Raw genomic sequence first — 11,781 nt, 5'->3', positions numbered from 1 at the left:
GCAGTAGCACGAAATGACGGCGACAAATAGTCATGGACAAAGCAGAGGGAGTTGAACGGTGATAGCACGATGGAGTTGCGGATAGTGGAGATGTGAAGAAATACAAAGCAGAGGTCAATACAGGTAAAATTCACAAAGACAATGGCGCAAATCAGAGCAGAGGTAGCAGACGCAGGCGAACAATGGAAGCTCGACGGGGAACGGCGACTGCGGCAGAACATGGAGAAAGTGAGACTTGAGAGAAACGACGCAGATGAGTGAGTTGTGAGTGAGTTTTTTTTCATTCTTTGGGAGTGTTATCGTAACACTAATAAAAAAAAGTATTTTTTTAGTTTCAAAATGACGCTTTATTTTAGCAAAAATGAAAAAAAAAAAACACAAACTCGCTAACTCGGTCCTAAACTCACGAGTTTGTCAGAGTTTGACCGAGTCTAGCTGAGTCTAGCCGAGTTTACTCAAGATAGAGTCTATGCCCGAGTCAACTCGATTCCATATCTAAACTCGTAAACTCGTACAAGTTTACGAGTTAACTCGAGAGTTTGACAACAATACCTGCCGTTAGGGATCCGTTAACAAAATTGACGGCAGGACAAAATTGAGACAATTTTGAAACGTTAAGGACTTAAATAGGATGAAAACGTTGGGGACAAAAACGATACATAAAAATAAATTTTAATTTAATTTTATCTTTTAATAATATTAATTTTTTACTGTACATAGTATTCAATTATTTTTTAATAACATATAATAAGTAAATTACACTTAATCACATTACTTTCATTTTAAATAATTTTTTTTTTATAATTTTAAAGAATTTTGATACATTAGAGACAAAAGGTATAATTTATATTTTATTGTATATATATATTCTCCCCGCAAGTTTATATACTAGTCATTCTACAAACATTTCATGATAAATAAAAATCTTTAAAAGTAAAATTATAAAAAAAATAATTTATTTAGAATGAAAGTAATATGATTAAGTGTAATTTACTTAGATGTAATTGAAAAATAATTTAATACTATGTATAGTAAAAACTTGATATAATTAAAATTTATTTCTATGTATCGTTTTTGTCCTCAACGTTTTCGTTATATTTAAGTCCCTAACGTTTCAAAATCGTCTCAATTTTGTCCCGCCGTCAATTTTGTTAAGGGATCCCTAACGGCAGGACAACATTGAGTCAATTTTAAAACGTTAGGGACTTAAATAGGACGATTGAAACGTTAGGGACAACTTTAAAACTTATCCCAAACGTTGGGGACAAAAACGATACTTTACTCTAATTTTTTATTTGTATATTTTTTTTTACTGATTTAAAAATAATAATTGATTTGGCGAGAATTAAGTGATTGATTTTAAAGTTGTGCCAAATAATAATTATTCTAAAGTTGGCAATGCAATTGACGTAGTCAATGGCCTAAACTTATGGAGTTGCGGTCAACATAATTATTGTAATATAATAGTTCTTTGTACCTAGTGTTACTTCTACAAATTAAAATGATTATTTTTTTTTACCAAAGAGACAGAGGCTCGAACTTGCGACCAATATAGGAGACTATGCCATTTGAGGTATAACTCATTGGCAAAAATTAAAATGATTATAATAAACATAATTATCATAATAAAATATAATTTTCATTTTTTAAACTTTTAATTTATAAATTAATTGTTGCCGTTATAAATTTATTGTATTGTTTATAACGGTAAGATATAATAAATATAGGAATATGAATTCAATATATTTGGAGGTTACAAATTTGTTAGATTCTATTTTTTAGTTTTTTATTTGTATATTTTATTTTTTTGCTGATTTGAAAATAATAGTTGATTTGGCAATAATTGAGTGGTTGATTTTAAAGTTGTGCCAAGTAAGCAATATTGCTAACATGACATTAGTAGGAGAAAAGAAATATCTCAAAAATAATGTGGTGCATGCTTATGTATCTACTTTTATATATAAGAATAGATGATTAATTTGAGTGTATACGTATGATGATTGTTAAAATTATTACTAAATTTAAATGCAATAAAAAGGAGAAAGAGTGTGAAATACTGATTAACATGAACAAATAATAACACCTTTTCTGTTTTTACTAGGGTAATTAGAATAAGACCTCGTGACGCGAGATAAACTAAATTAATTATATTATATAATATAAATTAAAAAATGTTATATTTTTAAGAATTAATTAGATAATGTATAAATTAATATTTAAAGGTATAAGACATTTATATATAATTCAATATAATTATTTAAAAAACATATACGGCAACAAATTTTTTGTGAAGTTAACATATTTCTCAGATATTAACTTAAAGAATGAAAACATAATATATATATATATATATTTTATTAATCACGATATATTAAAATTTATACCTACTAATTGGATGTTGTGTTGGAATGAATAACTAGTGATTGGATGTTGTGCCAATGTTGAACTGTGTTTAGAAATACTTTGGGCATTTTGTTTGACAGATTATGAGATAGAGTAATATTAAAAAGAGTACTATTGAACATGTTTAAGTAGACCAAATAGTATATACTTTGAATATTTGTAATTTTATTTTTATTATCAAAGTTTTAATGTATATGTTAATGGCATTTAACTATTATTTTTTAATTCAATTGACATGCATTAAATTTAATTGATTAAAATGATTAAAGTTTTGTTGTGTCCCTTTAGTGACATATCAAAATTGATTTAAATAAACACAAAATTAATGACATAAACACAATTACAAGAAGTAACATGGAATAAACTCATTCTACATTCAATTGGTATCAAATTTTATATGATATAAATAGATGATATTCTATGTTAAATAGTGGCAGCAATCGAATAACAGAAACATAAAAAAAAAAAATAGGGACAGGATACTAAAATTTTAACGCGGAAAACCCTCCCAATATAAGAGGTGAAAACCACGGGTCATTCAGACAAAAAAAAAGTACCACTATAATCAAATAAGGATACAAGAGAATCTCAAATAAGTGTATAAATCATGCTTACACTAAGTTAAAACAACCAAACACCAATACATATAAATTTGAACCAAAAAAATGAAAAATTTCCTGAGAGAGTTATAGCCAAGGATGGCGCTGACCGTGGTTCCAAGAATGAAGAACAAAATGAGAAAGCAAAACAAGATTCATCGTGCATCTATGCACTAAAAGAGATTTCAGTGGAAGTGCAGGATGAAGATACAACTGAATTTGTGAAGGATGATGGGAAAAAAGCTTGAAGATTTCAGTGGGATTGCTTGATGAAGAAGTAACATTAGAGTACGAATCTATGAAGCATGATGAAGATATGGTCATAATACTACCAAGTTATAAAGAAAAAGATTTCAATATACATAATACACTCACTTTACATGGCAATAACCTCTTTAATTAAGTCCAAAAGATCAAATATTCTATCACAATACTTGTTGAATAATTTGAATTCCACCGCAGCTTAATATATGTACAGAACATTTACTCTTGGTATTAGAAATAGCTCATTATAGGCATCTAATACTATTAATTTTGAAAGCTTATACACCTCATGCATGCTGATTCCTTTTACTGTCCTACAAGAATCTTGCAACACAACAATTCTGTGAATTCTTTCCACAAATTAAGCTATCATTTACTTTTTCTCTGTGGAAAATAGCAAAAATAAAATTATAGCGAGGAATAGAAAAATATACCTACAACAACAAAAGCTTTTCAATCATAAGTGCCACTACTCTAACTTTCTCCATCATGTCCTTGCTTTTCAATAACATAAAGCCAAAATCAGAAAACACAGTATCTGGTTCCCAACACCTTAATCCAGCTTAATTACCACCTCCAATGATCTTAGAATTAAATGAAGATATATAGCCAATGTATAGGATTACATCTTGATATGTACACAAGCCACCTGCAGAAGATAGTAAAAGCATTAAAAAAGTACATTTAATTCATCCATTTGTTTAATACATCTAAAAACAAATCTCAAATGTTGGATACATGGAAAAAGGATATTCCCTGTGTTTCAATTTTTGTTTCATGGTAATTGTTATCATCCTCTTTAAATGTGATTTTCTTTTGAAACATATGAGTTAACAAGTATTACATATAGCAAAGACTGTTTCTGAGAGTAATAAAGGATATTTCTTTAACTAAAACTGCAAAGTGAGAGCTTTCCCCATAAGTGGAAGAAAAGAATGCAAATTTTGCAGTTGGCATATGAGTTCAAGTGGTTAATGTTGTTTAAAGAAAGAGAAAAAAATGACTTGAAGGAAAAGGAAATTTATGCATGTGTGAATTTAATTGTGTTAGCATGAGAAACATGAAGGTTAGGGAATTACCTGCTCAGAAATCTACGAATTTAATGGTGGGGATGTGGGAAATTTTGGGCCAGATTAGTTGATGCTTGTTCTTGCAGTGTTCTTCTAGCAAAGAACAACATCGAATTCGAAGTAGCAAGAGAGAGGGAGGCAGCTTTTCTCCTGCCATATTCTCCAGCTTCCAACAGCTTGAAATGTGCAATTGCTGAAGGGAGGTGAGGCGGAGAAGCTCGTTGCACTCCAATGTCTCCAGATTCTTGAACCAGCATATCTCAAGAGTGGTAAGGGAGGGAAGGTGAGGCAGCGAACCCACCTCTGGGTATGACTTTATGCTCTTACACCCAACACCAGAAATGGTGAGATGAGTGAGGTTGTCCAAGTTGCCCAACCATGATAGACCCCTCACTTGTTCCTCGCAATCTCCTATCCTAAGCTCTTTCAGGTTAGCCAGCAAACCACCCTCTGGCCACCTACAAATGTTTGGGCAACCTTGTATGTCGAGAGACTCTAAATTTGGGAGAAGAGTATTCATGCCACGTGGCAATGCCTCCAACTTCAAGCACCTGCTAACATCGAGATGAGTCAAGTTGGGTGTAGCCAGTCCTTCTTGGGGAAATGACACTAATTGAGGGCAGTTAAAGATGGTGAGACGTTGAAGAGAAGCGTGTGGTGGCTCTGACATTGAAACTGATTCCAGATTTGAACAGTCTTTTATCTCCAGATTCTTGAGATTGGGAAAGGCATCCAACGACAATGAGGTCAGTGAATCACAGCTTTCATATATTTGTAGATCTACCAAACCATACTTGTGTTGTTGCTGGAGTAATTCAATGTGGTGGCAATGAAAGATTGTGAGTTTTTGCAAAGATTTGGGTAAACAATTGCCCCCCAAGGATACAACAGACTCAGACCATGAGATATATATTTCTTGGAGGGAAGTTAGATGGTGGATGATCCTTGCCTTAAATGCACACTCCGCCACAGATTCAAATCCCCTAATTGATAAACTATCCCCATCAAGTCTCATCTTTTTATGCCATCGTTCATCATCTTGTATTTTCAGTTGGCGCACTTTGGAAACATCCGATGAGGAAGAAACGATTCTCATTAATACCTGATTAACCATATCTCCCTTTAACATTCGACACCCTCTTATTTGAAGACTCTTAAGCTGAGGAAAGGCTTCTGAGTCAGGTAAGTGCCACTCCTCCCAGCATGACATCCTATCAAATTCCAATGACTCCAGTGAGGGAAACGGTGCAATAGGCGAAGAATGTTGATGGCCTTCATTCTTGTAAAACTCCTTGCCAATGCTCTTCAGCTCATCAAACCTTTCAATGCGGAGGGACTTTAGAGATGGCAGCTGTCCAAGTGAAGGCACCACGCAGCAATTCCAGCAACATTCTAGAGATACACTTGTCATGTTTTGGTACAAGGAATGCCCAATCCAGTCTGGAAATATTTTACCTCTGTATACATCAACAGTCAACTTTTTCAAGCCTGTGTGTGGTTGCAAGCCGTGGAGTATATCTTGTTCATCAGTATGTGTTTTTGAAACCATATCATCACCTGAAGACAGAGACCATTTCAACAATAACTCCTCAATCTGCTTCTTATCTATTATCCTTGCACTCCTTGCCTCATTGCCATCAACCACATTCTCCAATTTCTCAATCTCAAGTGATCCATGAAGATTTAAAAGCCCTCCTAACTCTTCCATTCCATTGTCTTCTTGCTTTCCCACCACAAACTTGCTTAAAATGCGCAACTGTTTTAATTTGCCCATTCCTTTTGGCATTTCTTTCAGAGGAGTACCCCTTATATCAAGATGCCGCAAATTCACCAGATTATACATGCCATTGGGCAGCATAGTCAGTTTAAAACAATATTCTAGCTTTAATGTTTGTAAATTACACAACTTGCACAATGACTCGGGCAATACCACAATATCACTCCAAGAGAGATCCAAATAGCGCAATTGGATCAATTTAGCTAGTGAATCAGGAAATATATTGAGTCTACCAAAGGACAAAACTCTCAAATATTTATTCTTTGACAATATGTCACCTGGTAACATTGCGCATCCTTTCCTGGCATGAGCTCCATGTTTGCGACACAACAATGTCCTCAAAGATTCTATTTTATTAGAGGAGCATATTTTCTCAGGGATTGAATCACCATATGACAAATGACGAGTTAGAATACTCATCTCTTCCTTTTCACCAAGTTCTTCTGAGAATTTACAATAAAGATTTCCAGCAAGAGAAGTTGCTAAGTCATGCATGAGATCATGCATCACAAAATACTTCCTTAAATAGTCCTCGCCCTGCTTGAAAAATAGTCTTGAAACCAAATCATCAAAACACTCTCGACCAACTTCTTCTAAAGTCTCTCCCCTCTTTGGAGGTCGCAAAAGATTTTCAGCCATCCATAGCAAGATTAATTCATCTTTATCAAATTGATAATCTTTGGGATACAACGAACAATAAACAAAGCAGCGTTTCAAATGTTCAGGAAGATGATAGTAACTTATTAACAATGCAGGAACAATTTTACTATTTGACATAGGAAATTCCCAAATGTCATTTGATAGTATTTTATTCCATTCTTCAACACGACGCTCTTAGCGCAACAAGCGTCCAAGTGTTTCTGCAGCTAATGGCAAACCATCACACCTCTCGACAATCTTTCTACCTATTCCTTCCAGTTCCAAGCTCCCATTTGATTCAGGAAAGGTTGCATTGTCCGCAAAAATAGACCAACAATAGTCATCTGACAGTTCCTTGAGAGTGTAGGAGTTATAGTGTTGGACTATTCGACCAACATTTTCCTTGCGGGTAGTTAGAAGAATTGTGCTCCCTTTTCTCCCATGTTGAAAAGGGGTGACAAAACTATTCCACTTGTCAACATCTTCACTCCAAACATCGTCCAAAACAATGAAGAACTTCTTTTCTGACAGTTTTTCCTTCAAATGTTGTTGAAGTAAATCAAAGCTGTCAAGACTACAAGCACCTGAAGAGATCCCCTTTATAACATTCTTAGTAGTCTCAACAACATCAAAATTTTCAGAAACACAAATCCATGCTTTCAGATCCACCCCGTCCATTAAATCCTTATTGTTGTACAGCCATTGTGCTAAAGTTGTTTTACCAACCCCACCCATACCAACAATAGAGATGACGGAAAAGTTATGCTGATTGTTGTCATTGAGCATCTTGATTAGTGCCTGTTGATCACCATCCCTGCCATACACATTCCCCTTTACAAGAGAAGTGGATGGAGGTCTCCATGAGGAGCTACTCGTTGGAATCTTTTCAAGACCAAGGGTATCTTTGAGTTTCTCAAGATCTTCTATTGTTTTAACCACCTCTTCTATCTTTGTCACCATCTTCCTATCAGACAAATTAAGGAAGCTAGGAAGATGAGTGCGTACCTTGTTGCGAATTTCAGTTTTGATGAAGACACGGTCCAGCAAGTCATCAGCAGTGTAGAGAGCATCCCTGAGACTATCAAGCCATTTCCTCACACGATCGTTTCCAAACTGCTTCTGCTCGGCGTCAGCAACCAGAGCTTCAGCAGCCAAGAGAGCAGTCCTCAGCCTCTCAACCAACTTCCGGTCCAGCTTCTTGCCCACCACCAAGTTGACAAACTCAGGTGAAATGAGCCTGTCAAGAACAACATTGGCGAAGCCAGAAACTAAAGCTCCAACAACAAGTGCTTCAGCCATGATATGATACAGATCACAACAACAGCAAATGAATCAGTGCGTGATTGGATTCTCAGAATGTAAGGAAGAGAGAACAATATTGCAATAATGCTTGCAAGGTATTCAACAATAATAAAAGGTATATAGCGAGATATCACGAAGGTTCCTCACCGAAAACACGTTCTTAAAATTTTTATATTCTTCTTTGAAGGTTGAAACACTATTCATTTAGCAAAAAGGTGACCAACCGAAACTAGTCTCTGTGGAAACTAATTAACTATATAATTTAAAGTAGAATCATCATCATATGATATCAATGCATATCATTATTAATAACAATAATGGATAGTGTGAGGTTAAAATATGTTGGCAATATAGCATAGACATTGACTTCAAGTGGTAGCTGCCTTGAAGGTTACTCTTCTGTGTTTTTAATTCCGAGAGATGCAACAAATTAAAATTGCAACATGAAGATTTAAGACTTTTTGCACAACCCAGCCAATAGCTAGTACGGGTCTCTAATATTTTAATTCTATAATAAATAGTTGAAACATTAAGCAAATAATTGAAATAATTATTAAACTTAAATGTGATAGGATGGGAGAAAGAGTGTGAAATATCTATTCACATGTACAAATAATATTTTTTCTTTTTTCACTAGAGAAATTGTATTCAATGTCAATAGCTAATATGCCACGTACACAAATCCATTAACGAATTAGCACTTGATAGTTGATACAAGAAACAATTTATAAAGATTAATAGCGTTCATTTGATCTATGTAACCGATTCCACCTGGTGGGATACAGCTTTATTGTTGTTGTATCTTTTAAGACAATTTTGTCAAAATCTAAATCTTCCTACAATCAAAATTGGCTGTTTACTCGGTTTTAAATTACATGAGACAAATTAATTTTCCAAGCAAGTAACAACCAGCTAAATCATTGCATAGTTGATGCAATTCTTTGAGCAGTCAGATTAGAACTTGTTAAGATCATGATGCTTGATAATTGCAAGTCAGTTGCAGATTACTTATGGAATGACTTCACTATAGTGGCAGGCTCAAACTTGTACTGGAATGAGCTGTGGCAATTTAGATGCAGATGGTGATGAACAAAGGTCACATTTTCAACCTCTATTCTCTACAGTACGTTACTAACCACTTGAAGACATTTAAAATACAAGCCCAGTCCAATCATACAGAAATTCAGTCTTTAATTGATGTTCTAAATCTCTAATACATAAAGTAAGGTTACATTTGTAAAACAATCCATTATGTTTACTTTTCAATAATATATCCCTAGCAGAGATTATCTAGGGGGTAAAAAAAAATTCATATCAATTTCTCACCACAGATTTGCCAGGTGACATTCAGCAAATAAAATAGCACTTGAACAACACGTATGGCAGAGGCAATCTGAAGAATACAATGTACCATAAATTCTTTAGTTCATGGAAACTGTATGGAGAAACCAGTACCAGTTTTTGTGATATTCACAGGGCCAAAGTCCTCCAGGTCAGAATCAGAACCCATGTAATTGTAATCATGCCACGGGGAGTTTTCGTCTTCTCCCTTTCTGTTCAGAGGAACGTGCAACTCTGAAACCGGAACAGGAAGAGGTTCTTCATTAAAGTACTTGTCATGGAGTAGCTCCGTTGCTGTAGCTCTCTTGGCCGGATCATAACAAACCAGCTTTTTTACTAGAGACACTTCGTAGGGGGAGCGATTGGGCAGGCAAGCTTCAAGACCAGGAGGGTTTTCCACCTTACTAAATGAGATTATTCCATAATCAGGAAGTTTGGAACAACCTGGCCACGCTTTCTCATCGAGGTTGCCCAAAACATTAATAATCCTACTAAGCTGATCAATATCGGCTGTTCCAGGAAATAAGGGCTCCAGTGTTAAAAGCTCTGCAAATATACATCCCAAAGACCATAGATCAATTTCTAAACCATAGTTCGTGGATCCATAAAGCAGCTCAGGAGCCCTAAACCAACGAGTTCCGACACACGACGTGAGACAACCCGATTCTTCTCCTTCGTCCTCCCTTGCTTCATAGCTAAAGCTGGATTTCAAAGGGTCATCATCTATATCACTTGTTGTGCACGTTGCAAGACAGGAGGTATTTCCGTCAGGAATGTTTGTATCCTTATCAATGTCATCTGCAGATCTCTTTGTTTTCAGTTCATCCAAGACTCTAAAATATTCTTCGCGAAGGACAGTTCCCTGCTCTTGATTTCCAGACCCTGCTTGGAGTGAAGAACCATCATGTTCATAAGTTTGTGGGTTCTCCTCAGAAGCATCAAATCCTGGCTCCCCAAGTATCCTTGCCTGAAAACACAGTGAATCAAAATTTCATGAAACCTTCACTATACTGAAAAAATATGTAGTAATAAAGACAAGTAACTTAATTGAGACTAGACTACAAATTTCTTATCATTTATCATCTTTTACTGCACTCGAAATCCCTAAACATGCAAATTGTGTGACATAAATTCACCCTCATCATTCCTTTACAGAGAAAATTTGTCCCGCATAAATTTCGTAATATATATCATTTCTTAGAGGCTTAATCGAATCTAGTAATACTAAAAAAATTGTAATCAGATATCATAATCAGTAATTAAGCTGATAAACAAAAAGTAAACGGAATTAACTACCTGTCCAAAATCTGCCAACTTGAGAATTCCATCATCTCCGATCAACAGATTACCGGGCTTCAAATCCCGATGCACGATCATGTTCCGGTGACACGCGTCAACACCGCATAGGATCTGCATCATCCACCGCTTAATCTCCCCAACGGGAAGTCCATTCTTCTTCTTCTTCGCGTCATCAATAACGGTTGCGAGATCCGTCCTTAGGTACTCGAGCACGAGCACAGCGTCCTCATCTTCGCGCCAAAAGTACTCGTGCAAAACGACGACGTTTGGAGCACCCTGGAGAATCTGAAGCGCATCAATTTCGCGAAACGCGGACTGGTAATCGTGGATTTCTTTGAGTGCGACGATTAGATCGTCGGAGAGGCGTCGGCCGCGGTACACGTCGGCGTAAGCTCCGGCGCCAACGCGCTCCAGGATTTGGTACTTGGCGATTATTTCGGATCTGGTGTGGATGCTCCAGCTCTTAGATGGAGGATCCATGGTGACGTTACTCCAGTGTGCACGTTAGTCCCTCACCACCACGCTCATGCCACTGCCACGTGGATGATGATCTAGAGAGAAACGATGTTAGTGATCATATTGGCGCCAGGAAAGGTTGTTGCCGCCGGCGAAGGGGCGGTGGAAGGCGCTGGCCGTGATGAAGATGGATGGATAGGGACAAGGAAGTGACTGCGATAAAATTCATAACAGATGAGATTAGGTTTGAGTTTGAGAGAAGTGATAGGGGTAAAATAGGAATATCAATGAAATGTTCAAAATATTAAATTAAAAAGATAACATACACTGTTTAATACTTTAATATTACTTTAATATTACCAAAGAGACATGGAAGATAATATTCGAATTGATCCTAAATTTATATAAGTTTTAATTTACTCTCTAAAATTTTAATGGACTTTATTTAGTTTTTAAATTTTACAAAAAAAATTCATATTATAGATATTACTAAAATATTAGCGGATAGTTAGATGTTATGTTCGATTCTATATTTTATTTTAGCAATTAAATATCTAAAAATAATATTTTATTAATTAAAATATTTTTTTCACAAAATAAATGATACAATGTAAAAATTTTTTACATACAA

The 11,781-nt window shown here is 35.4% G+C and overlaps 2 protein-coding genes across 2 annotated transcripts; both read right to left on the bottom strand.

The window, feature by feature from the left end:
* Positions 1-3,338: 3,338 nt before the first annotated feature.
* LOC112726381 (putative disease resistance RPP13-like protein 1) lies at positions 3,339-8,193 on the bottom strand. Its single transcript, XM_025775745.3, is given in 2 exon segments — positions 3,339-3,915; positions 4,346-8,193. A coding segment is annotated over 1 exon segment (3,702 nt). The 5' UTR covers positions 8,052-8,193; the 3' UTR covers positions 3,339-3,915; positions 4,346-4,349.
* A 1,035-nt stretch (positions 8,194-9,228) lies between these two features.
* LOC112726382 (cyclin-dependent kinase F-1-like) lies at positions 9,229-11,475 on the bottom strand. The gene is made up of 2 exons (XM_025775747.3): positions 10,692-11,475; positions 9,229-10,362 (listed from the first exon to the last, which is right to left on the bottom strand). The coding sequence occupies exons 1-2, from the start codon at positions 11,172-11,174 to the stop codon at positions 9,481-9,483; spliced, it is 1,365 nt and encodes a 454-aa protein (XP_025631532.1). The 5' UTR covers positions 11,175-11,475; the 3' UTR covers positions 9,229-9,480.
* Positions 11,476-11,781: the final 306 nt, after the last annotated feature.

Source organism: Arachis hypogaea, chromosome 12 (assembly GCF_003086295.3).
Source record: "Arachis hypogaea cultivar Tifrunner chromosome 12, arahy.Tifrunner.gnm2.J5K5, whole genome shotgun sequence".
In the NCBI taxonomy this organism is placed as follows: Eukaryota; Viridiplantae; Streptophyta; class Magnoliopsida; order Fabales; family Fabaceae; genus Arachis; species Arachis hypogaea.
The sequence above is the reverse complement of the archived record's forward strand: the minus strand, read 5'-3'. Positions and strand labels throughout refer to the sequence as shown.

Excerpts from the sequence above, each read along its gene's own strand:
- LOC112726382 (XM_025775747.3), bottom strand. The coding sequence starts at position 11,174 with ATGGATCCTCCATCTAAGAGCTGGAGCATCCACACCAGATCCGAAATA. Across the intron at positions 10,363-10,691 it reads AGTTGGCAGATTTTGGACAG|GCAAGGATACTTGGGGAGCC; the intron begins GTAGTTAATTCC and ends CTGTGTTTTCAG.